This window comes from Thamnophis sirtalis, unplaced genomic scaffold, assembly GCF_051295495.1.
Source record: "Thamnophis sirtalis isolate CommonGarterSnake01/CBP01778 unplaced genomic scaffold, rThaSir2_p1.2 scaffold_5, whole genome shotgun sequence".
NCBI lineage: Eukaryota > Metazoa > Chordata > Lepidosauria > Squamata > Natricidae > Thamnophis > Thamnophis sirtalis.
Genome location: NW_028261385.1, coordinates 120,833,008 through 120,860,768, shown reverse-complemented (window position 1 = coordinate 120,860,768; position 27,761 = coordinate 120,833,008). Strand labels below are relative to the sequence as shown.

At 37.2% G+C, this 27,761-nt stretch overlaps 1 protein-coding gene across 1 annotated transcript; it reads right to left on the bottom strand.

The window, feature by feature from the left end:
* Positions 1-7,181: 7,181 nt before the first annotated feature.
* Positions 7,182-25,956, bottom strand: B3GNT2 (UDP-GlcNAc:betaGal beta-1,3-N-acetylglucosaminyltransferase 2). Its single transcript, XM_014056293.2, has 2 exons — positions 24,935-25,956; positions 7,182-9,282 (listed from the first exon to the last, which is right to left on the bottom strand). Exon 2 carries the CDS (start codon positions 9,271-9,273, stop codon positions 8,080-8,082), a length of 1,194 nt encoding a protein of 397 aa, XP_013911768.2. The 5' UTR covers positions 9,274-9,282; positions 24,935-25,956; the 3' UTR covers positions 7,182-8,079.
* Positions 25,957-27,761: the final 1,805 nt, after the last annotated feature.

Sequence of the window (27,761 nt, the reverse complement as noted above, 5' to 3'; positions counted from 1 at the left end):
TGCACCTATCCTGTGAGAATGCCATTATAACATTATATACTTTTAAAATATAAATCAGAGCTAAACCCTAAATATGTATTTGTTTATCTTATAAATAGGCACATTGAAGATAAACACAAAGCACTTAAGGCAATATGATCATTGTCTAATTGATCTCAGGGGAACTTTTCAGGTGAGGTACATTTCTAACTTCTACCTAAGCAACCAAAACAAAATCTTTGCTCAAAACAAGAGGAGAAAGAAATATTTTATCCAAGCCTAACTTTGCCAATTCAGTTCTAAGGTACTTCAGTTAAAAAAACCTTTTCTTTTTCAGTTTCTGCTATTCTGCTAGTGAAAAATGTTTGCAATAGTCTGTACATGAATCACATTGGCAAGTGCAAGCAGAGAGAAATGGCACAGTGAACAGTAACATGTTTGGGGAAGCTAATTATGGATCTTCAAGACAACCAGCCCTGAAGTCTTTGCTTGCAGTGCTACACAATTACATAACACTAATGCTATTTGATCACATTGTGTAGAAAAATAAACACGGCTGCAGAAGTATCTGGAGAAAAAAAAATTATGTGGCATTCTCTCATCTTCATTGCTTTGACCTACTTCTAGTGCTGTTCTAATTGCCTGGCCGGCTTTGAGGAAGATGTTTTTGTCCAACTAGTTCCCCATGAGAAATTATGGTTTTAGAATGGGTAAGATAAACCAGAAACGGGTATAAATGGTAATAGAGACTGCATCCTCATTTCACTTTTTAAAATATTTTAAACTATAGTTGTTATATAATCCATACTTTGCACATTGCATTAAGCTATAATGAGCACATCTATTCATTACATGAAATCAAAAGTGAGATGTGGTACTACATTTTGGTTCACACTAGACAAAAAAAAAGAACTCAACAGCCAAAGCATATTTACTCAATGACATTTATTCCATTATGGTATGTATGCTGATGCACATATTTTCGTTGTATCGGAAGCTTGATTTTACTTCAAGCCCAGCAGAATGTTCTAAGGCTTCAAAAAATCTTATTCACATTTGTGGTTAATATAATAGAAAACTATGTAATTATGAGTAATTACTGTAAGTGAACAGGATTGCATTGTCAAACATTCTTTTTTTTTAAAGTTTTTTTATTTTTTATTTTCAAAACAAACACAACACTTAAAACCTTCCTTTTTTACAAACTGTAGAAAGTGTATCAGTTGGTTACAAAAAACGTTCGTGCATCTCTTCCACAGTCATCAAGCATAATTTATATTAACTCAAGTATTTTAACTCAGATATTTATACATATTACCGTCATCATACCTCCATTTTCATTTGACTATAGTTTAACTGTCCTTCATCATAAAATATACCAAGGTTTAATACATAACCACATACTGGCATTACATTTACTATTTCTAAAATCCTCCAATGACACTAAATCCTTATGTCCTATTCTAGCTAAACATCCATAATATTTAATGACAAAGTTTTCAATCCTTCTTTCCAAATCGCTGTTTACAATTTACATCTCATTTCCTTATATTGTACCCATACATATATATATATATATATATATATATATATATATATATATATATATATATATATATATATATATATATATATATATATATATATATATATATATATATATATATATATATATATATATACGTTATCATTATCCATTCCTTTATTTGACTATATCCTGCATCATATCATTTTCCCCCTAGTAATCAAAACTTAACTGAATCTAATTTAATTCTTCTTCATTATTATTATTGTTGTTGTACAATTGTATCACAGCGGCCAGTTGTTTCGCCGGATTTGGCATTGGTTACTAGTCGGGCCCCACCCAGGGGCCTAGGACGTCGTAACGTATTTTCGTAATATGCGTGCAGATCCAAGCAGTGCGGCTTTTTGCATTTGACTGATGGTGATTTTGTCAATTTTTAGCTGTTTTAAATGTAATTCCAGTGCTTTTGGAATAGCACCCAGTGTGCCAATTACCACTGGAATTACCACTGCTGGTTTGTGCCATAGTCGTTGAATTTCGATTTTTAAGTCCTGGTATCTTGCGATTTTTTCATGTTCCTTCTCGGCGACCCTGCTATCACCTGGTATTGCGATGTCTATGATTGTGACCTTATTTTTCTCAACCAGTGTGATGTCTGGTGTATTATGCGCCAGTATTTTGTCGGTTTGTATACGGAAATCCCACAAGATCTTGACCATCTGATTTTCGGTGACTTTTTCAGGCTGATGTTCCCACCAGTTTGTTGCTGTTTTAATATTATAATTTTTGCACAGATTCCAGTGGATCATTTGTGCTACTGAATTGTGCCGCAATTTATAATCAGTTATTATTATTATTATTATTATTATTATTATTATTATTATTATTATTATTAAATTGTATCACAGCGGCCAGTTGTTTCGCTGGATTTGGCATTGGTTACTAGTCAGGCCCCACCCAGGGGCCTAGGACGTCGTAACGTATTTTCGTAATATGCGTGCAGATCCAAGCAGTGCGGCTTTTTGCATTTGACTGATGGTGATTTTGTCAATTTTTAACTGTTTTAAATGTAATTCCAGTGCTTTTGGAATAGCACCCAGTGTGCCAATTACCACTGGAATTACCACTGCTGGTTTGTGCCATAGTCGTTGAATTTCGATTTTTAAGTCCTGGTATTTTGCAATTTTTTCATGTTCCTTCTCGGCGACCCTGCTATCACCTGGTATTGCGATGTCTATGATTGTGACCTTATTTTTCTCAACCAGTGTGATGTCTGGTGTATTATGCGCCAGTATTTTGTCCGTTTGTATACAGAAATCCCACAAGATCTTGACCATCTGATTTTTGGTGACTTTTTCAGGCTGATGTTCCCACCAGTTTGTTGCTGTTTTAATATTATAATTTTTGCACAAATTCCAATGGATCATTTGTGCTACTGAATAGTGCCGCAATTTATAATCAGTCTGTGCGATTTTTTTACAGCAGCTGAGTATGTGATCAATAGTTTCATCAGCTTCTTTGCAAAGTCTGCATTGGGCATCATCAGAGGATTATTATTATACAATTGTATCACAGCGGCCAGTTGTTTCGCCGGATTTGGCATTGGTTACTAGTCGGGCCCCACCCAGGGGCCTAGGACGTCGTAACATATTTTCGTAATATGCGTGCAGATCCAAGCAGTGCGGCTTTTTGCATTTGACTGATGGTGATTTTGTCAATTTTTAACTGTTTTAAATGTAATTCCAGTGCTTTTGGAATAGCACCCAGTGTGCCAATTACCACTGGAATTACCACTGCTGGTTTGTGCCAGAGTCGTTGAATTTCGATTTTTAAGTCCTGGTATTATTATTATTATTATTATTATTATTATTATTATTATTATTATTATTATTATTAACCTTTATATATAATCCAAAGGGGTTTCTAATCTTCCTTTCATGGGTGCCATTCAATATTCATATCCAGTTATCACTTATCATAACACTACACATTGTATACATTATTATCATTATCAATTATTTATTTAACTATATCTACTATCATTAACTTTTGCTACGTTTAGCTAGTTTTAAATTATACTCCTCCATCTCTCAACCTGTATCTTTCCAGTAACAAAACAGTGTCATATCTTCTGCCATTTGTGGCATCAATCCTCTAATCATCTCCTTAATCAACTTTGTATGGACTCCTCTTAGCAACTCTTTGCTTATAAGATCTCTCATGTAATTTCGATGCTCTTCTTCTGTTTCCTTAATCTGCTTATCTTTGATTGTCGATGGTGTTATCAAAACTATTGCTAATAAGATTTCTCTCTTTAATATCATAAATTCTTTTATTTTTTCCTCTTCTATATCTTCCCATCTGGGGTAAGTTTCCCCTCCATTTAATTCCTCTTTCAGTATTCCACTCTTTCCATTTTCAGAAACAAATCAATCACCATAAGTCTCAGCAATTTCAGTTGCTTTATATTCATTTTCCTCTTCGTTTTTTTTGGATTTTAACCGCCACCTTTTCCATTTGATGAACATCTTCAACTTCTCCGTCATATTTTATTGTTAGATGCACTAAGTAATCCAACTTCCTCTTTATTCTCTCATTTGTATTTGATAATTTCTGTATTTCTGAGAACATCTTTTGCAGATTTAAAACTTTTTTCTGGTGTTGAAATTGTGCCATGATTTCCGGCTGATAAACACTGCTACTCTAGTTTAGAAGGTTTTAGCAGAATTAAGCATCACAATAACATTTCACCTTTCCTTCAAAGGGACATGTGTGTTTTTCTTCTTCTTCTTATCACTCACTATAAACAAACTGTGAGTCCTTGAAGTGCAAAGCCAGGATAATCAGTGAAAAAAGTATTTCATTTCCAATACACAAACATCTAGCTTCCGAGTAGCAGTGTTACAAAATTACAATGTTACCATTTCTTTGTTTCTTTTTGTAATCTTTTTGTATTTCAAGTTAAAAAAAAGGGACGATTTTTAAATAAGTTAGAAAAACACCCACAGTAATGAAAGAGTTTTAGTCCACATATTACGGAGAGTAGTCAAAGAAAAAAAATAGAAGGAAACTTAATCCGTTCATTTTAAAAGGCTTGCACAAATTCCATCCGTAAAAATAGCATTTAAAAAGTAAGATAACCCACTGTTCAAAATCAGTCCAAATTTAATTCCCTCGCTTATTTCTTCTGTTCTCCAGTTTAAATTAATTTTAAGGTTTTTTAAAAGGCAGTCACTTTTAAAATAGTAAAAATTATTCACCAGCTGAAAACACTTTCTCTTTCCATATCCTTCTGTTTTGGAGCCGCCCCGACCTCATCAGCCATTTGACTGGATTTTTTTGTCACTGGCTTGTAGAGTTTCTCTTGGATCAATCAGAGACTTTGCGATGTCCCTATGATCAGTAAGATGTATTCTTCCTGTTCACCATCTCTACGGGATGGTTTAGGTCCGTTTGGACCACCCAGAGACAAAGGTGTAGACTGAGATCTCAGAGCATTGAGATCGCACATTGTGTCGTTGCGACTTCGGCTCCTCCCCCATTGTCAAATATTCTTGATGAAATTTTCCCTCAAGCATTGGACTATGAAGGAGGCTGATTTTTTGGGTCTGGCACCTAGGGGGAAGGGTACGTTTGATTTTACCTAGGTTTTTATGGATTGTTGAGCCAGCTAGAGTATTATGAGATAATTGGCCACGTAGGTGTTTTATGTAAACAAATATTTTATCTTTTGTAATTAAATCCAAACAATCCACTTCTCAATTTAATTTGAAGCATGCCACTTGAAAGCAATTTAGGTGTTTAAGGAAAACTAAATTCCATTAATTTTACTTTTGCAATGCTTATTTTTCAACCCTCCCAAATTAATATTCTGAGAAACAGAAATCTGAAAAATTCGCAAAAGATAAGAGGCAGTACCTGTAAATTGAAATTTCTGATCATGTTCGCTAAACTGCCAACTGTTCAAGATAACAGTTCTCTCTCTCTCTCTCTCTCTTCTTTAGTATATATATTCTAACCAATAAGAATGTGTAAAGCATGTATTGAATCTGTGACTAAGACAATAATCCTCTACATATTCACTTGGGAGAATGCAGGAACAAGCAGGATCTTGGTATAATCAATGTTGTGTGTTTCAAAATTTGATTATCATTTCTCATGGTTTCTTTTTAAAAGTACAGCATACCTCAAAATGTTCCCAAATAGAAACCATATGGTTTCAATTAAGGATAATTTAAACCATATGGTTTCTATTAGGGATAATTGCCTTAGACAACAAATTAAAATGCTTCCGAGTGTTGTCACTTACCAGTAAGTTCTTCATCATTTTATTTATATTTAAGAAAGTCAGAGCGGCATACAAGATAACTCCATTGCACTGTATTTATTTAATTAATGTGTATCAATAACTCCAATTATTTATAATTTCAATTATAACGTACAAAGATAACTTCAATTAGTATTTTAATAAAATCAATCCTTATAGGCAAGGTTGCCAAATAGGACTTTGGTCAGTGTTATCTTTGGATCTCAAAGAAAAATTCAGGCTAGATCAAAAAATCTAGTATGTGATATGTGGTTTCTTGAATAAAAGCCAATATAGCATATAGAACTCCAAAAATGTCCTGTCTCTAGGAATTCTCCAGAATTGTGACCTACAGATCATGTGCCATATATTGTCCAATCAATTCATTGCTCAACTCAATTGTGTGCTTACTATTTTATGTTGTGATAGAATAAGAAATCAGACAATAAAAAAGCAAAATCAAGTCATAAGCACATTTTATGAAAGTTTTTTTTACCAGTTTCCAAATATTTTATTAGTTACCAAAATGTTACTTGCATAGATTTGATCAGTTGACACAAGAAGCAAGATACTACTTTCATAAATTAAAATATTTTTGGAGTGCAATCTTATTTTGCTTAGGCAAATATAAGTTCACTGAGACTTATACTCACGTTCAATGGACAGCAGCCTTTAAATGAATATAGGGTTGCTATCTGAGGATATTTCATTTTTGATTAATTAACAGAACAAACTAGGATACAATAAGAATAATTAATTTGTTCTATGTATACTTTGGCAAAGAAAGACAGCATAGAGAAGTTCTAGGATTTTTTTTACGGTTTACCCTAAAATCTGTACCTAAATGTGAAATATGTTTTCTAGTATTTTAATTCATAATATCAGAATAACAGATGCTGTATATTTATTTTATGTCTGTAAGATCTTAAACTGTAGCCAGTATTTGGAGAACACAGTTTTGGCCTGAACCTAGAACAGCAGAAAACTTCTTTGGCAGACTTTTATACCAATACATGGAAATTTCCACTGCGAAGTATCGTTCAGTGCCTCCTTTTAAACCTAGTTTGCTCCTGCAAACTACATTCATTTGATTTCCCTTCTCTTTTTCATTCAGGGATCAAGGGCATGCACAGTGCTTCCTCATCCCATTTCCCCCCACAACAACACCCTTAGGAATATGATAAAGATATAAAAATTAGTTATTCTCATTTTTTTTCCTTTATGTAATAGAGCAAGACATGGCAGAGCTCTGATATGTGGAAGTTTCATTTCTTTAACTGCTCTGTTGGTCAAAAGCAGTTGCCAAGCACTGAAGTATTTAAAACTGTCTGGGCATATTACACATAACACGGTAATGTACACAAAAAACTCTTTTTCAAATTCAAAAACAATTTTATTTAACATTTTGTGTTTCAACACATTTAAAATAGCATACTCTATTTAATTTAAATATTACTGACAGCGCTTTACAAATGTTTCTTAAATATTTTTAAGAAAATATTTTGGTCTTCCATTTAAACAATAAATACAGGCACTTCTACATATACAAAGACTGTTTGAATTGTCAGATATAACACATATGAAGATATAGCAATATAGTGATTTGAGACTTTTAGAATCTATTCCTTCCGAAATAGATGCAATACCTTTAAGGATTTTTTTAAAAAAATGGTATCTCAATTATCACCATTTTCATGAGATTCTCACTGACATAAAATTGGATCTTTTAAATGCACAGTCCCATATTAGAGATGTTTCTACCACCATTAACTAAAATATTATTTAATGAAGTGATAAAGGAATTGGAGTTGAAGGTGGGAATCTAAGCTGCAAACCACCCTTTTAAATTATTTTATTTAAGTTATTATGGAAGTTGTTGGGAAAATAAGAGTCTGAGTTAACAGCAAAATCTCTATAATTTCTCGTCTCAGGAAATATGATGGAATCTATCACCATAATTTAATTACAGTATCAGAACAAGAGCAATTTATTGAATATAATTTGACTAATCAGTCTTTAAAATTATGCTAAATCACAACTTTGTAAAGCTTTAATTTTTCAAAATTTTAGGACAGTACTATAATGAGAATATTTTCATGCCATATCTTCTGATACTCTTGTAGTTGTAATCTCACTTTTAGAAGTACTAGACAATGTTATTAGCTAATTTTGGTTTACAAAACAAGCCACCAATTGAAGACAATATGCTTACCATTTAGCCAAATAATTTAAACTGAAATTTAGGAATAATTTTTGGATACATACATTTTTAACAACTTAAATGTGGATCTTGCAAATTTGTCCAGATTTTAATCATTTCTTGAGGATTCCGGTTGTGGACTAACATTAAGTTTGTATAGGAGCATATATTGTCCCTCTGTTTCTCTTCAATGTCAAAGGTTTTGAAGCCTTTGTGTTTTTCTGGAGAAAGCCCAAGTCTCTGAAGGCACATGCCAATGTACACATCATCAATAGGATAAAGAAGGACTTGGTCAGATATGTTAGCTAATCTTAATGCTAGATCACCAGAATAAAGAAATCCACCACCTCCTGCGTATGGAGGATAAGAGCCTTCATAAATACTGTGTGGGATGTAATATTTCACATTTGTATCACGATGAGGTCCAGCATCACGGATAACATCACCTATGAACAAGTCTTTGGCTTTTTCTTTAGTTAAACTCTTCAAGTAATCCAGGATCTGATGGGTATTCACAAAAACATCATCATCTCCTTTGAAGACAAACTGAGCATCAGGGCAAGTGGTGCTGACCCATTTTAGAAATAGTACCTCCTTTAGAGTCAAATTGAAGAAAGTATCTCTGTAGTTCCATAGAAGTATGTCTTGGTGGGTTTCGCTCTCAAATTTCAACATATCTGACAGATTGGGATAGTTATCTTCAGGAGGAATTTGACCTAATAGGAACACTCTCACAATAGTTATGTCTCCTAAATTAATTTCCCTTCCCCAAGATTCCCGGATTGCTTGCCTTCTATCAAAATGTGGTATGAGGGATTTAATAGCCAGAAGCAAAAAAGGTTTATGTTTGCACTTGTGCGGCTGATCTACTAATAATGAATAATTTCTACATCTTAAATAATGAAAAAAGTCTTTAAACCTATCTGGTAAGTCTTCAAAATCTTTAAGATCTGAGGATAAAGATGGATCAGGATCACAGGCGTTCAAAAAGCTATTATTGGAAGATAACCTTTCTTCCACAGTCATATTGAAAAGCAATGCAAAAATAGGATTATATAAGTGTTCCAACTTCTCCTGCTGTTTATTCCAATATGCCTTGTGAGGAATATACTTTCTCCAAAATCTGCTCGTTGGGAGTATAACTTGTTGTTTTGAATTTTTGTCTTGGCCACTATTTTTTGAGACTTCCACAATGACATATATAAAGAAATTTACCATCATCAGAATTCCCAGCAATTTTAATCTTCTGCGTCCAACAATCATGTCTCATATCTGGAAAACATTTAAATCAGAAAAATATTTATTAATATAACAAGATTTGAATAAATAGTAACATAATAGAATGAAAAGCAAATGGAGATTTTGTCTTCAACAGAATATGCAGTCCTCATTTAGAAACTACCTCAGTTAACAACCATTTGCAATTGTAACAGTGATGAAAAAGTAACCATCTGAAAAGCAAAGAAAGCTAAAGGAAGTACAGTGGTGGTTTCACATAGCAACTGCTCCACTTAATGATCAAGTTGCTAGTCCCAATTGTGGTCACAAGTCAAGGACTAACCGTAGTCCACAAATAGAAAAAAGGCAGCGGAAGTCTACAAACAGGAAGAGAATTTATATCACTTAAGATCACTCCCTGCAAGAAACATGCTCAGTGCTGTAGAAGAGAAAAATTAGCTACTAAACAGTTTTAAGCAATTTTAAAATCTATTTGACCCATCGTTTTTCCCTAACTAACAAGGCTTACTACATGCTCAAAATTGGAATTGGTTATGGAGCAAGAATCAGTTTACATGTGCTGAAAGGCTTCACTTTTCCGCGCTCCCCTCTCCCGGAAAGCCACAATGAACAGGACAGTATCATCAATACTGTTGGTAGGTATGCTAGCCTCAAAAATATCCAGAAAGTCCTTCCCCGAAAAATAACTTAATGGTTTTAAGAGCTATTAACTTTAAGACATGGTGTGCAGTTGAATTTTAGTAGCGAGAATAGGGGAGGCTCTGGAAGCTGTCAAAATGGTTCAGACATCAGAGAGGATCTAATTCATTCATGTGATGTATGGTAAGTTTATTTATCTTTATACTTCTATCACACTATTCATTTGAGGTTTAAAATGCAATCCTTCCAGATTAAAATTCTATCAATTCAAAAAGGAATTAGGATATTATCCACATTCCAAAGCTGAAAGCAATTCGAACTAGCAGCATAGCTAAAATACTAGTGTGTGATTATTTGTAGAGTTTTATGTAACATGGAAGGGATTTTGAAAAACAAGTCTGACAGTATCTTTGTTTTGTAAGTCATTATTTATATGCTAACAGTATCTCTTGAATTATGTTAATTGTCAGTTATATATTTTAAAAAAATATTTATAATCTGCCTTCTAGGTAAGACCATTTAAGAGAAATTCAAATTCAACCCAACATAGAAGGACCAATAGCAAAAGTGTAATATTTCTCTGTTACAAAGACGGATACTTAATTGTGTAACAGGTTAAAATGCTCTTCACAAACCCAACTCCCAATCTAGAAATGAAAATGGAAGTGTAGTGAAGGAACAGTTCTTGCTCTCAAAAGTAAACTTCTGAAATACAAAATAAACCTTTTAATATAGCATATTCATTTTTACACACTTTTTTCCTGTACATACAACCAAATGTGAAAGAGAATAGTAGGGATTCTCTAACACTGTTTGATAACTGGTTGGTCTCAAGTGTCAATTTTGGTTTACTGGCCTCTAGCCAGCCTTTTACAGTGTCTGATAAACCCCTGAATTACTCCCCTAATTCTGATCACAAGAAGAGATATAGGTGTCATTCCACATCCAATCTAAACTTCAGTTTGCCACAATTCTGGTTCCAGTGAAACCATGCTATACATAGAGTGCATTATCAGCCAGTGAGTTTCCATAGCTCAAGATGGATTTAACCTCAACTGTATTTGTCAAGCATTCACATCTTCTATAATCTATGCTTTATTGTCTGTAATTCTGAAATCTAAGATACCTTCAACTGTTGGAAGAAGTAACAATATATGAAAACAATTTTCTCTTTTCTTCTAAAAAAAAGTGGGAATGAATTGTCATTGGCTTTAATTAACAGTTGCTTCAATATCATTCTAATTCTAATGGCAGACAGTGAAGAGAAACTAAAAGGCCTCTTGCGGAGGGTGAAAGAGATGAGTGCAAAAGCTGGCTTGAAACTCAACATGAAAAAAGCCCACGTCATTTGATTCCATCACTTCGATGATGAAGTAAAACGAGATGTTTACTGTTTGTTATTCTATACAATAGATTAAGGGAATTGAAATGAATATTGAACATACATTCTACTGAGGAAACCATAGCTTTGTTAGCAAGGTGGTGTCTCTGTTTTAATATGCCGCCTAGATTTGCCATAGCTTTCCTCCCAAGGAGCAGGCATCTTTTAATTTCATGGCTGTAGTCACTGTCTGCAGTGACTGATCTTGGAACCCAAGAAAATAAAACCGGTCACCTTAAAAGTTCTACGTATATCTATGTTTCATATATTTTAACCCATGCTTAGTTGTCCTTCTGTTGTTGTTTCCAGTCAATTTGCCACTCAGTTTAATTATCATGTATAAAAGTGAATGACAAACCTCTGCTTTACATCCTCCTCATGTCAGTTTCATATTTATCCACATTCCATATATTTTGTTTAGTTGTCTTTCTATTGTTATATTCAACCAGTTAGCAACTCCATTTTATTGACATGTTTTTCACAACCTCCCCACATCAATATCAAATTTATCCATATTCCATATATTTCAACCTTTGCTTAATTATCTTCCCATTATTACATTCAATCAATTAGCAACTCCATTTCATCGTCGTAGTTAGAAATAAAACCCTTATCTTAGTCTTATATTCTCCCACATAAACATTTCTGATTGTCGGATTTTTTCCTAGTAAGTCTTTTGTCCCACTTCTCTGCTCCTGCCCTCTCCCTTCTCTTTGCTTCGGCACATCCACTCTCCCCAACTTTCCCCAGGTCACCACCAAAAGGTTGTTTTTTATTTCTCTTTGTTGGGGCAAAACCTCCCCCTTCAATTTCCCTTATGTCACTAACCGCCTCAACCTTTCTGTCTGCCTTTTGTTTCCCTTTGTTTCTACTCCTTCATTATCTTGCCCCCCTTCTTTTTTAAATTCTTCTTTGGATATCTGCTTCTCTGGGTTCACAATTCTATTTAGGCTTGATTTTAATGATTTATGCATATATTTTTTATAATATCATGTAGTTCTTCAAATTCCCAGCTTTCCATGATGTCCAGTTCCAAAGTTAGAATTAGCTATGCAGTTATTTCAGAGTTCTGGTCCACCTTAAGTTTGTCCACTTCCACTGCTCTAGGGGAGAATGATGGGAGCCATCTTGGTCTTTTGTTCTTCCTTAATATCCAGTTCCAAGATTGCAGTTAGTTATACAAAGTCTTATTTTGAGGCTCTGGTCCACCTTAAATTTTAGCTACTGTGGGACAGGAAGTGAAGCTGGGGCCATCTTAATCTTTTGCAGTAAAATAGAAAGATGAAGGAGGGAAGAAAAAGAAAAGAAAAAACACCCTAGCATTTTCCAGTTCTTATCTCTGTAATAATTCTTCCCTGGCACCTTCAGTCTCCGATCAGCCACAGCTGCTTAAAACATATCAATTAGAACAAACTTATAAAGAGCTACATTCAGGTATGTGTCTCTTTTGCCTCCTGCTCTTGCAACTTCTGATTTATGGTAGTTGGTTAATTAAAACATCCTACACAGTCAAGGTAAGATTATCCTTTATCAGAGAAAAAGAGATCAAAATATTTGGTTTCTATTTGATATCAGAGACCAGATTAGAGTTTATATTGAATGGGTTCAGAAGAAAAACGTGCTTTTTTCTTGATTATTTTAGCTGGAAGGAATTCAAACAAAGTAAAAATATTGGTTTCTGTTTAAGATCCAAAACCAAATTTAACATTATAATTATGTGGGTTTGTAATTGCTCTGCTTTCTGACCTTCTGTTCGAAAGCGCAGACAAAGAACTTCCTGGGGGGTGGGGCTGGTGTTACAAGCCTCTACCTTTCTTTGTTCTTTTTCTTTTAGGAAAAAAAATCCTGATCTGACTATCAGTATTATTTATATTCTCAAAATTTCTTTGCCTTTTCCAGATTTAATTTATAGTTGTGGGTTAGTTAAATTCTCTTATCAGGTCTTTTATCTCTCCCGGTCTCTGCCTGTTCCAAACTTATTTTGACAAAAAGGTCAGCATCTTGTTGGCCATGAAGGCTGCTGCTCCAACTCCGATTCATAGGCAAATCTCTAAACCACAAGAGATTGTTGCTTCTCTCAGGGTATGATGAGACGCTGCCCTTCTTTGCCCTGGCCTCCAGTGGGGGTTCTGATTCAAAAGAATCTTCAGAGATGGTTTGTCAGACAGGGTTCATATGAGACTCTTAGGAGCCCACATCTCCCAAGTCTGTCCAGCTGGAGAACTTCCTGTCGAAAATGAGCACCGAATAATTGATCCTTTTGAATTGTGTTGTTGGAGAAGACTCTTGAGAATCCCTTAGACTGCAAGATCATCAAATTGGTCAACCCAAAAGGAAATAAACCCTGACTGTTCTTTGGAAGGAACAGATACTGAAATTGAAGCTCAAATACTAAAGCCACATAATGAGAAGACAGGACTCATTGGAAAAAGATCCTGTTCTTGGGAAAGATTGAAGGCAAAAGGAGAAAGGGGTGGCAGAAGATGAGATGGTTATATACATAAATTTAGGAAAACTCCACAAGACAGTGCAGAACAGGAGGGCATAGCATGCTGTGGTCCATGGGGTTACAAAAAGTCATATATGGGTTAGAAACTGAACAACAAATCAATACCATTCCATAATTATTTTACTGGAAAGGAATTAAAGTTTTTCTCTAAAAAAACACATTCACAGCACATTCTTCAAAACTGCTTTATAACATTTAGATTAGAACATTTTAAACTGTAGAAGGATTAGTTTGTAGGCAATACATCTTACACTGATTATAAAATAATTACATAACAAATCAGCTACTTAGAATATCAACAAAGATATCAACTTTAATCAGTACCCACAAATTTCAGGTCAAATCTCTTCAGTCATTTCTGCTGGTTCAGCAAATGCTAAATCCTTTGGCACAGGCAAGGCATTTTTTTAAAGGAAGAGGAATTGCTATTCTCTGAGCAGTGGGAAAAGACAGCAAAAAAAGGATTTGTACTGTTTTTTCTTTCTTGTTAAACCACGGGATGATTTTAATAAGAAAAAAAATATTTGCATTCCAAGAAGAAAATAGTGGCAGATTTCTCCTGCTGCTTCTTATGTGAGGAGCCATAAAGAGAAACTTCATTCTGAGAGTTGGTCATATGCTATACCCTGGAATAAAGCCTGGCTTAGTATGTTTTCGTAAATAAATTATTGACTGTAAAATCATTCATTATGTGCACTAACATTTTATTCATGTCTTCCTAAAATTTACATTATAAATGATTGATGATGAAATCATTTCATCAAATTTCATTCCTTTTTGAAATAAATAAATAAATCCAACTAGCCCAATTATATAGGGATGCTCAGTTAAAAACTAATTGCTTCTCAAGAGGTTTCCATTCTACTTTTTCCATACCTGAATATACTATAAAGCAATGTTTCATTATTCAACCGTCTTACCACATTCAAACACTTCAACAATTCAGAATCTATTATTAACAATAATAGTACTGTAAGTTTAGCAACAGTGTGCATTCTACAATATGCAATTCATAAGTAATAACTTTAAAGTCACAGTAAATGAGTAAACAGCTTGTTCAGCAAGTTAAATAAGAATGCTTCCGTTTGGCTTTGGCTTTGGCTTTGTGCTAATCCAGTCATTGTGCTTCATAAAAATGATTTGGGGCTGTGGTTTTTGAGGTTTTGAGTTCTCAAAAAATTTAGGTGTGGTCCTGAGCTCTTTGAAAACTTGCTAAATAATTTATTCAGTAAGCCATGCTTAATATCACTGAAGAACAGTTACTTTGACATGATCTAATAAAATGAAATTCAATGGTGAAAAGAGTACGGTTCTACATTTAGGCAACAAAAACGAAATGCACAGGTACAGTATAGGTGGTACCTTGCTCAATAGTAGTAACTGTGAGAGGGATCTTGGAGTCCTAGTGGACAACAATTTAAATATGAACCAGTTCTAGGCTGCATAAATAGAGGGATAGAATCAAGATCACGTGAAGTGTTAATACCACTTTATAACACCTTGGTAAGGCCACACTTGGAATACTGCATTCAGTTCTGGTCACGATGTAGAAAAGATGTGGACACTCTGGAAACAGTGCAGAGAAGAGCAACAAAGATTATTAGGGGACTGGAGACTAAAACATATGAGGAACGAATGCAGGAACTGGGTATGTCTAGTTTAAGAGAAAGAAGAACCAGGGGAGACATGATAGCAGTGTTCCAATATCTCAGGGGTTGCCACAAAGAGGGAGTCAAACTATTCTCCAAGGCAGTGTTTTTCAACCACTGTGCCGTGGCACACTAGTGTGCCGTGACATGGTGTAAGGTATGCCGTGGGAAAAACACTTTATATATAGTCAATATAGGCACAGAGTTAATTTTTTTTAACATTTTCTAATGGTGGTATGCCTCGTGATTTTTTTCATGAAAAAAGTGTGCCTTTGCACAAAAAAGGTTGAAAAACACTGCTCCAAGGCACCTGAGGGTAGAACAAGAAGCAATGGGTGGAAGGAGAGAAGCAACTTAGAACTGAGGAGAAATTTCCTGACAGTTAGAACAATTAATCAGTGGAACAGCTTGCCTCCAGAAGTTGTAAATGCCCCAACACTGCAAGTCTTTAAGAAGATGTTGGATAGATCTGTCTGAAACGGTATAGTTTCCTGCCTAGGCAGGGGGTTGGACTAGAAGACCTCCAAGGTCCCTTCCAACTCTGCTATTGTATTGTATTGTATTGTATTGTATTGTATTGTATTGTATTGTATTGTATTGTATTGTATTGTATTGTATTGTATTGCATTGCATTGCATTGTATTAGGCCCAGAACTACTTTCAAGGCAGTGGCATATAAATGGAGGCTTGGCATTTTTCTATTTAACTTCCTTTTTTCATTTGTTAAGCCTATCTTTCACTTTACACCATTTTTTTCACCTCTGACAATTGACATGAAAAGATATCTTCATTTATTTGTAACATAATGCTGAACTTCAGTGATGTAATTTCTGATTTCAAAGGTGGCATACAGTATCAAGACTCACTAATTACTTAGGCTTATTATGCACAAAATTAAGTCTCAATAAATTTTAGTTTGATTTATATGGATTCTTCTTACTCTGTAACCATTAAATGGTTTCTAAATTGGAGGGAAATATACTATCCAATTGTTCAATGTGTGAAGCTAAGCTCCACCTCCTTTCAACCCAGCATGGAGATAAGATAGAAAATGGAGGGAAAATGAACTTCTGTAAATGTTTCCTAGAGGAGTCAGTCCTGAGACTGAAAATTGTTCCTTACTGCTGTTTTGGTTTCAAAGAAAATCCAGATTCTGCCTTAAATTTAAGAGACCTAAGGAGAAACTTCCTGACAGAATAATCAATCAGTGGAACAGCTTGCCTTCAAAAGTTGTGGGTGCTCCCAACACTGGAGGTTTTTACGAAATGATCAGACAGCCATTTATTCAAAATGGAACAGGATCTCCTGCTTCAGCAAGGGGTTGGACTAGAAGACCTCAAAGGTCCCTTCCAACTCCATTATTCTGTCACCTCAAGAATGTAACGTCTGTACTGTAGGATTGAGATTTGGTTTTTTCTTAACACACTGGTGTCTACATTTAAAACTGGCAATTTCAAGTTACGCCTTTTTTTTCATTAAAAATAACATGACTAGATAGAATACTGGACCCAAGTTTTCATTAGCTGGGCTGACTCCATTCTATATAGTTACACAGGATGGTCTGATGCAGTCTTAAGGTATGAGAAAGCCTCCAAGTCTTAGACATTCTTGCTTGTGATTGTAAGAAACCAGAGTTCCTCAGAAAATCTTTGGGGAAGAATTAGGGTTCAACTCTATAAACTGTGCTCTAGAGACATGAGCATTTAGCAAAAACCATAAACAGGCTCTTCAATTGTTGTTTATTTGATTCACATCCAGCTTCTTTCAGAAACTGAGGCAGTTGTACACAGTGTTCCTTCCTCTGTTTATTTATTTTTTTCACCCCACTCAACCACAACCTGAAAGGTAACAGGGCTGAGTGAGTTCGAACGGCCAAATATCACCCAGTGAGCATTGGATACCGAAAAAAAGGGAAGCCAAACCAGGGTCTCTCAGCTTCTGCGCTATTCCAGGCAGCTTTTAAAATAGCTTCAGCATTTATATCGTTCTACATTCCTCTAAGGCAGCGTTCTTGGGGTTTGTTTAAAATGTACAAAATGTCTCTCAAACCTGTTTGTGATTTCCCAATCCTGAGATACTTGGATAGGCCTCAGCCTCTGGCAGCCTTGAAAAAAAGCTCTGATGTATGGAAGCAGCAGCCAGGAACTTGCTCTATTCCCCCCTCTTTACCTCACCCACCTTTTTTTCATCCCTGTCATCAGAGTCCCCACAAAACTCTCCTCAGGCCAGAAACTTGTCTTTCCCTACGGTAGGTCCTAAGGGCCATAAAGCCTCCCCCCCCCCCAAACTTTCCAAAGAGCCTATAGGTGGCGAAGCTGCACAGGCAGGTGGAAGTTTGAAATCCTCTCTAGGATGCTTGAAGGTATCTCCTCACTCTACTTTTAAAATTAAAAGAACAAATTAAGCATAAAAAAGGAGGAGATGGCAATCTCCTCAATCATCTTTGTTTCCAAAAACCTTCTGGACTCTAACTAGGTGTTCTTTTTTTTTTTTGGGGGGGGGGGGAGACAAATGTAACACTGAACCATAGAGCTTTGGCCACTACTCCCAAATCAGGACAGTGATAACAAGTCACTTGGGGTACAAGGAAGGATGACAGGGAGCAGTTTGCTTTTTGGACAATTCATCTTTTGAGGTTGCACATACTTACTGTGAGTTATTTTATACATATGCAATAACCCTTCCCTTCAAGATCATTGGAGGATCCATTGCTTGCTCTCAAAATGATTAGCGCCCCCCCCCCCCAAAAAAAAACAACTGGAAACATGAAATACAAGCTATGCAATTCTGTCACTATGGCAAATCAACAAATGAAGCTTGCATTTTTGTTATGGATTTCCTGAAAATATTGGACAGAAAGTATACCTGCAAAAATATATTTTCAGCTAATTTAATTTAACATGCTTTTCAACATGGTGGTATTACATGAACAATGTTCAGCAATTGACCATCATTTCAGGGAAAAATGTTTTTCTCTGTTCAATAATAGTCTTGTTATTTCTAAGATATAAGTAGATCTACATGTCTATACTTGTGACCAGGTATAGGCATATAACTCTACATGCATCATCAACAAATGATTACATTTTTCTGATGTTGGATAGCATTTCGTCTCCAATTCAAAAATGCAAAAGGGTACCATTAAAGCACTAAAATTAAGAGTTCATTATAAAAATAAGGATCATATGGCCCATGAAAAATTATCTTGTACATATGGGAATTATCATAGCTGCAGTTATGAAAACAGATTTCTTTCAACATATATAATGTTGCCAGAAACTATTGTCAAGAAAAGCTAACCGTACTATTCTACAGTTGATTCAACCTAACAAGTTTAATATGCCTGGATTGGGCCATAGATCCATTTAATCCACTGTTCTATACCACACAGTTAATACATATGAGAACCTAACAAGCTTGATCTGGAGACAGATCATCATTATTACCAGCACCACCCCATTCTTAATTGCTTCCCAACGAACAATACTGAAGAATGTTTATGATTCAGAAGGCAATGAACAGTAGTCAATCAGTCACTCATGGCCTGATCTTCCATGAACTTATCCAATCCCCCTTTAAACCGATCTGAATTGTTAGATTGCTAACTACAAATTCTAACTAGGCATTGTGTGAAAAAGCATTTTCTTCCATTGGTCTAGAATCTTCCTTTATCCAGCTTCAGTGGAATAAAATGGATTGTGAGAGAGGGGAAAATGTCATCAGTCTCCTTGTCACCCCTTCTACCATGTATTTCCTTATCTTCCTTTGTTACAGATTGAAGAGGCCTAATTGCTGTAGTGCTTCTTGATCGTAGAGTTACTTGAGCCTCCTAATCAACTCTTTTCAATTATTTTCTAGTTATAACACTTATTTAAAGTACAGTTATGAGAATTGTATGCAACACATTTAGCTTGTTTGTATAACAGCATTATTTTATCAACAGTTCTATTTTTAACTGCCTACCTAATTATAGTAAGCATGGCTTTTGACTTTTTATTTTTACATTGCATTGACACTGTTTTTAAGCTTCCATAATAACTCAAAGATCTTTCTCTTCAGAAATTATTCACATGATTTTGCATAGTGCCTTTGCTTACATATTAAGAAAACCAGGTAGAGAAAGAAATTATGTTTAGCTTTCTGTTCTCCCAAAGGATTCAGATGTTGTGGCCTGCCAGCTGCCAGCAGAGCTGGCGGCAGACTTGGACGATGAGGAGGTTGGGGAAGAACTTAGGCCAGTTCTGGAGTCTGGGGAAAGCTCTGATGGATGGTCTGTCTCAGATGCAGAGATAGAGCCAGAGCCATCTGACGTTTTCCAGCCACCAGACAGGCAGCTGCCTTTGGAGGCTGATATGAGTGAGGAGGAAGAACAGCTGGGGCCTGTTCCAGATGCACATATGCACAGAGCAGTTAGAAGAGGTGAGCAATGGAGGACAAGGAGTCGACTCATGAAGCAAAGCACACATGGAGGCTGAATGCCACCCCGCCCCACGACTGGGGAATAAACAGAAGGAAAGGGGAATGGTTGTCGTAGGAGACAACAGTTTGTATTTCTGAAGATTTTGCTCTTTGTGTTTCATGCCACAAAGACTGCTTGCCAGAACCGAATTTGCAGCCTTTTGGCTGGGAGCTCATGGCCTTACAATTATCTCAAGGAACTGATAAGGTCTGTACTGCAATTAACTCCTTGAAGGACTATTTTTGTCAGAAACCAGTAAAAAATGTCTCAACTCATAGTCATGTGACTGCAAGATATTACACTACAATATTGCAACCAGTTGTAAATGGGAGCCTGTTACCAAGCTCCTGAAATGTGGTCATGTGACTGTGATAGAGGGGAAGAGACACATTTTATGCCAGAAGTGCTGTATGGGTTGTAAAATTTCCTTCCTGAAACTGTCATTAAATGACCAGTTGTAAATTGAAAATTACCTGTACAAATCACTCATCCAGCAATCAGAAGTTACAGTAGTGCTGAACAATGAGATGACTGGTTCTTAAAGTTGCAGTTGTTGCAACATCCCTATGGTCATGTGTTTTGGGCACTTGGCAACTGGTGTACACTTATGATGGTTGCAGCATCCCGTAGTTACGACTGCCATTTGCAACATTCACAACTGGCTTCCAACAAGCAAAGCTAATGGTGAAGCTGGCAGGAAGTCACAAATTGCAATCATATAGCAATAGCAGTTAGACTTATATACTGCTTCATAGGGCTTTCAGCCCTCTCTAAGCGGTTTATAGAGTCAGCATATTGCCCCCAACAACAATCCGGGTCTTCATTTTACTCACCTCGGAAGGATGGAAGGCTGAGTCAACCCTGAGCTGGTATGATATTGTGATATTGAATATGATATTGTGAATATATTGTGTAATATGATACCGAATATGACATTGTGCTTAATGATCCATGGTGATTCATTTATTGACAGCAACTGGGACTGCCATAGTAAGTTGGGCATGGTCATGTGATTTTTCAGTTTATGACATTTCTTCGCAATGGAGCTGCTGATCCTAACTGCAGTGAGAACTACCTGCATTCTCCTGAGTAAGAATTGCCAGGATTGCAAATGTGGCCAATTGTGTATTACATGTGTGTCCCCCTTGGTTCTTTCCAGAAATCTAAATGAATCTTATTTCTAGGACTTGACAATTACCTTGAAAATCTACCAAGGTAATTTGCCCACACAACTTATACCTAGCATAATTAAAGTGGTCTTACTCTAAATCTTTCTCATATTTGTCCCCTCCACTCTTGGACTCTTAATAATGTATAGGATAGGTAGTCCTTGGTTAATAATAGCAATTGAGACTAAACTTTCTACAGTTAAACAACATGGTGATAAAGAGTGACCATGCTGCTTAGGAATGGCCTTTCCAGCAGTTCTAATTACTGGTTAAGTGTATCACATGACATCATTAAGCCTGACTTCATGTGGTTGCCATTTATGATCTCCTGCCAGCTTTCCTATGGACTTTGCTATCAGAAGTCAGCAATGAGAGTCACAAATGATAACCATGTGACTGTAGCAAACTGTGAGAGTGTACTGGTTGTAAATACTAGTGATTCAGCATTGTCATAAGTCTGAACAGTTGTTGAATGAATGCTCATTAAATGAGACTACTTCTAATCTCTAATAGCCCTTTCCACTTTTAATTGTCCTGCTATCTTCTCTATGATTTCATCAGATTTGGTCACCATCTGTCTAAATCATTGCAATGTGCTCTGAATAAGACTTTCCATGAAGCTATGGCTATGCTGCAGCAATGTAAGTAGTTATGAGTAATTACAGTCATATCTCAGTGCACTCATGTCACACTTCTACTTTGTTAACGCCCAATGGGCTTCCAGCTGCAAGATACTGGTTTTCATCTATGAAGCCCTCCATGACATAGGACTGGTTGGCTTATCTGCAGGACCTGTTGTCTCCACTTATTCTGACTATCCCACAAGAGCTGAGAGGGTAGGCATGCTTTAGGTCCCTTCTATCACACATTATAATCTGATGGGACCCAGGAAGTGTGGCTTCTTCTTTGTAGTATTTGTTCTACGGAACAAAACACTATCATCCCAAGATTTGGATGGTCCCAACTCTGTTGATCATTTGTAAGGTGTTGAAGACCAGGTTCTTCTCTTGAGCAGTGGGTCAAGATGCTGGGTATCAGGGATGTGATTGTGCAGCTTATGAGTCACTCAAGCACGACGTGTTGTTATTCAATTCTTTTTAACTGGTTTTTAGCTGCTCCTGTGTGTAGACACCATTTAAACTGAATAAATAAATCAAGCGTATCCTTCCATCCCCATCGTATTGAAAGTCATGCCTCAATGGTCCTATTTATGCATTTGATAGCACACCTGAGTATTCACAACATCTAGAGACAGAGCTTGGTGTGCTGATCTGACCGCTAAATCCTGTATGTATTCCAGTCTGTATGCTTTCATTCTCAGCCCATCCTGTGTTGACTGGGGAAACCTGAATAATCCCGAACTGTGGAAGAAATGTATATTAAGATAGATTCTCACATTTTATTACAGTGTATTCCTTATGGTTTTGAGTTTAACTAATGCATTCACAATGAATGCTTAAAATATTTAGAATCTTGATTAAATAAAAAAAAAAATACTTCCCCCACCCCCAGAAACAGTTTAAAAAGTGGAGTGGAATCAATTTTAAGTTTATTGTGTTAAATATAGTCACACGCATCTAATCTTAGTTTTATTTTTAGTCCATACTGTTAAAAATGTATACATGTATTAAAGTCATACATTTCAATTACTATATTGGAACCAATAGGTTGCGATTTTGCCAAGATTATTATTTTTTAAATGAAAGCTTTCTAAACATTTAAAAAATAATACCCTACCTTTAAACTCACATAGAAAAAGTCTTAATGTCTCTTTCCTGCATTCAAATATGCACATATTTCAAGCTACCTGTATATACATTTGGACTATCATTCAGATTATTTGGAACATTATAGTATCTACCATTCACTCTTTTTTCCATAACCCCCTCCTTTAAAGAATTTTAGTTACCAAGGTTAAATTCATCATGGAAAATACCCATCTTTCTACTTTCTAATGTCACTTTTCCACCCGTCCAGTGCAAAAGCTTAGTTACAGGTAGAAAACTTTATGCTCAGGTAATGTCATAATTTTCCAAATAGGGAAAATATTCCGAAAGCTAGCATTATTTCAGTTTAGAGTCTGCCTGCTTCTCCAAGTTATGATTAACTGCCCCATCAAGGCACCCCAAAAATCTTTCATTCCACTTGATAAGAATTTTTAACAAGCTCTAAAGCCAGAGCTAACAAGTTCCCTTTTTTCTATGTTCTACCTCTTTTCCTTGGATCATGGTTGTTTTGTGTTAGCTATTTTGGAAGGAGGGATTCAGATTCAACGAGTAGAAATGCATCATCATGATTACTCCAGCACCTTATTTTTTTTGCAATCTTTTGTCAAAGGAATTTTCTTATCCGGTAAATTGTCCTCGACAATGTATTATTGCAGAGGGGATTCTGTTTTTCACTGCTGAATCCTTGAGTTAATAATCTATAGTTATGTAGTCTAATGATTATATGGAGGTCAGTCAAAGAGAATGTTAAGTAGGTTTTACTATTTGGAATAAGAATGATTTGGGGGTCGTGTACTATAGTTACCAGTGTGTAAATGTTTTATATGTGCAAAATTATCCTTAAAGAACATTGTGTGAATTTTTACAGAACTGATATGGTCTTGTGTGTACTCATTATAGCTAAATCATTATTTTGTGAAAACATTTGATTAAAACTAAATAATACATAAACTTGAAGGTAGATTAATTGGTCCTCTGAACTACAAAACATTCTGAAATTAATTAGCTAAATCCAAGGAGAGGCACATACAGAGAGAAGATAATTTTTAAAAGACAATTGTATGCTTGGGAACATGATGATTTGGGTTGCAAACATCCAGATGACCACTAGGTGACAGCAAATAAAATACCATCTAGTGATAATTGACATTTTCTAATTTATTTTGTGAGCATCCAAACAATTTGTAATCTTTGCTCTGACACCAGCAAGAGGAAATATTTAAACCTTTAAAAAAAACTAAAACTGAAGATGGCTTATTTCTTCCAATTAGTTCAATTTCTTTACATACACAATGAAACCCTTTATTTCCCCATATTTAGAGAATAAGTTGCCAAATATCAATTGGACGGATGGGCACAAGCCTCAAAGAAACGCAGAAAACAGCCTCTATAGTCCTGCACCCATGCAAGGTAGAAAATAAACTGAAAGCCAACAGCTTTTTCACTTTTTTGCCCAGTACTTTAACAGTCCTATATGAACTTGGTTCTTGGATGAAAGATCCAGATTTTACCAAAACTGTCAAATTCTCTTTCTCTTTATAATAAATTCTACACTCTAGAGAACATTTAGAATGTAATCTGATTAATCATCAAACCCAACCAGACATGAGCTTCCAAATAAGAAATGAAAGTAAAAAAAAATAAAAGGTCTGAAATGGAAAAAGAAAACCCGGCAGAACAAGGCAGGGACTTATCACCGACGCTTCTTAAAAGTAGGGTGGAGGGAGCACTGCTGGGCTCTTAACACTCGGTAGTGGAGAAACCCCCAAGGAGAGCAAAGTCCCCCTTGGTCTTTTCAAGTTTTCGACGCCATACCCACGAGCCATATTCTGGGACAAAATTTTCCACGTCCTTTCGTGCTCAGGGAGTGGCGGAGGAAAGCATTAAACAGGCCAAACAGGATTGTTGAGGCGTACGGGCGATCGCCTCTGCGCGAAGACAGGAAAACCCTGGAAACCCTACCACGACCCACTTGAATGCGAGCCCTCTTGAAAAACCACAGCCGCCTTTCTCCCTCTCTCACACACTCGCTGTCTCTCTCCCCTCTTCAACATGTCCGGACACCAACTGCTCATTTCTCCGGTCGCCAAGCAAATTCACATGCAAGCAAGACAGGCAACCAAAACCGCGGGGGAAGAGGCTTCGGCGTTACCTTGGCAGACAATGGCCGGGGCCCGCTCCTCCTGCTAAGTGGCCGGGTCCCTGTGACCGGAGTTGGTGCTCTTGCTGTCGTCCTTGATGAAGGCGTCACCATCGCTCTTAGAAGATGATGGCCTTGCCAGTAGAGCCAGGATATGCCGGGTTTTCCCCCATTACACGTTGTTTCGGCGGCGCTTGCTTTCCCCTCGCTCCTCCCACAGTCCGGAGTGGATCCTCCCCTGGTACAAGCGAGCGTCGCTTTTCCTCCCTGGAACCGGTGCCCCAGGGTCCGCCAGCAATCGAAAGAAGGGGGTGGCTCCCCGGGCGTTCACCGACGGCGAGAAGGGAGCATTTCGGCTGCGGGAAACGAGGCAACGAAGAAACGTCAGGGCCGCTTCCGTCTCCTTTTTGCTCCCCTTCCTCCTCCTCTTCGCTTTCGTGACTCACTCTGCAGCCGTCACTTCACTTCTTCCCCCTACTCGCTTCAGCGCATCTCCCCCAGGGCTGCCTGGTTTCCTCTTTTCAGTAGCAGGCGAGGGCACCTGAACTGAACCAGAGCCTCCGGCTCCTCCGCAAGGCGTCCGGCTCCCAGGCGCCGGGGCCACGTGCTCTCAGGCAGCCCGGAGAAAGCGGGGAACCGAACCCTCTTAACTTCGTACACGGCCCAGCTCGAAAGGGCCGGGGGACACTTGTTGCTCGCCCTCCTTTTGGACGGCACCGCTCGCTGGACGGAGTTCTCCACTCGCTTTGCAGTCCGAATTTCGCCCGCAGCGGCTCGCCTTGTTATCAGGCCGAGAGGGACACCGACCCAGCAAAACCAGTCTCGTCGCTCAGCTTCGACTACCCCCCCAAAAAACAACCGCGGGAGACAGGCTCCAAGCCACGCCTCCTGGGCGGTCTCCCGATGGCTAAAGAAGGCCTCGGCGCGGTAGGAGGCGGAAGGGGGGTGGAATAAGCGGCCAGGGCTGTAGTTCGTCCCCGCTGGTTTGCGAAGAAAGGCTTCTTTTTTTCTGAGGAGACGAGAAGCGTTTGCTTCCACGGGGTAGTAAACTTCGCAGTGCCTTTCAGTATGCTTACGCATCCTCATCAGGTGCCGGGGGCGGAGAGGGGAGGAGTTGCCGTAACTGGAGTCGCTGGAGTGGGAATGTTTTTTTAACTACAGTACCTCCACAAAATCGCTCGGCGGGGAGTCATTAACTACAGAAATCCTGCGGTGGAGCTAGCAGATGACATTGAGCGTCTCCGCTTCTCTGCTGACCGGTTTCGTCCCCCACCCCCCTTCAGTGTCATGACAGCGAATTAATACCTCAATTTCTTTTCCCACCTACATCCGTTGTAATTACACACACAAGTAATTAGTGCGTCAAAACAGCATCTCCTCCTGGGATTTTGCTGGAGTAGTTACTCATTAGAATTAAGCATCTGCTGACATTCGTTTCTCCTTCAAAGTCCGAGTTCCAGAAGGCATCTGCTAAGTAACCTCGCAGCGACCAAATCAGGCAAGTTTCTAGATTGTACATTTGCACTCAGTTTGGCTCTTCGAATTAATTCATTAGCCTCAGTATGCACATTTACCCTGAATACAAACTAGTCAATTACATAGTATAGTATAGTATAGTATAGTATAAGTTTATTTATAGGCCGCCCTTTTCCCTGAGGGGACTCAGGGCGGCTTACAACTTATGTAGGAGGGGATACATACAATGACGTATAGAACAATACATAATTAAAAAATAGAGCAACATTCATCATTCGGGTGGGGACGGATTATAATCTTTAACCCCAGGCCTGACGGGATAGCCAGATCTTGAGGGCTGTGCGGAAGGTCTGGAGGGTGGTGAGGGTACGAATCTCCATGGGGAGATCGTTCCAAAGGGTCGGAGCTACTACTGAAAAGGCTCTCCTCCGCGTAGTTGCCAGTCGACACTGACTGGCAGATGGAACTCGGAGGAGGCCCAATCTATGAGATCTGATAGGTCGCGAGGAGGTAATTGGTAATTGGTAGAAGTGGTCGTGCTGGTGGTGCTGGTGCTTGTGGTGCTGACATGTTAATCTGGTGAATTATGCAGACACAACCTCAAGTAGTGGGTTAACAAAGTCAAAGGAACAGTTCAGCACAGTGCAAAAATAAATAAATGTATCCTTGGTTCCAGTATTTTCTGTGGTGTGTATCTAATAAGATTGTCGTTTGTCTAGAGCAAGTATATAATATAAATTACATTAATAAAAATATTTTTCAATTATTATTTTAGAAATCCACACATAGATTTTATAGATACTATAAGTGTACTGCAAAATTTAGAATGCTAATAGATTGCCAGAATATCAATATTGGACAATCTAATGTTTTAGGATATAGTAATCATCCTGCTAAACTTTTGGCTCACAACAAAGGTGCTCAAAATGTAGTTCTTAAAACAGTTGTGCCTCCAGAAAAAGACTTTTAATATGAAGCTGTCTTCCAGATAAAAAATATGCTATATATGGTGTATTTAAAAACCCTGTCCATTTGGTACCTTCCCGTGGGATATTCATGGTTTTCTTTAAAGGGCTTTTGAAATACATCTTTAGTAAATATTTCTCTTGCCATCAAATTTAAAAAATATGGCATAGCATTGCATGACATATTAGAGGAAGGAAGGGAAGCGAAGGAAGGAAGGAAGTCATTTGGAATCAGGAACCAGAAAAAGATTTTCAAATTTGATAAAGTGTGGCCAAAGAACAGGCAAAGGCAGTACACAGTTCTGAGAAATTTATTTGCGGTAATTCTGTCACAAATATGTATTAAAGAATAGGAGGTCTGAATATTTCCAAAACCTCTTGACAGTTAAAGGTCATTA

Bases quoted from the DNA above. Each gene is read 5' to 3' on its own strand.
- B3GNT2 (XM_014056293.2), bottom strand. From the start codon at position 9,273: ATGATTGTTGGACGCAGAAGATTAAAATTGCTGGGAATTCTGATGATG.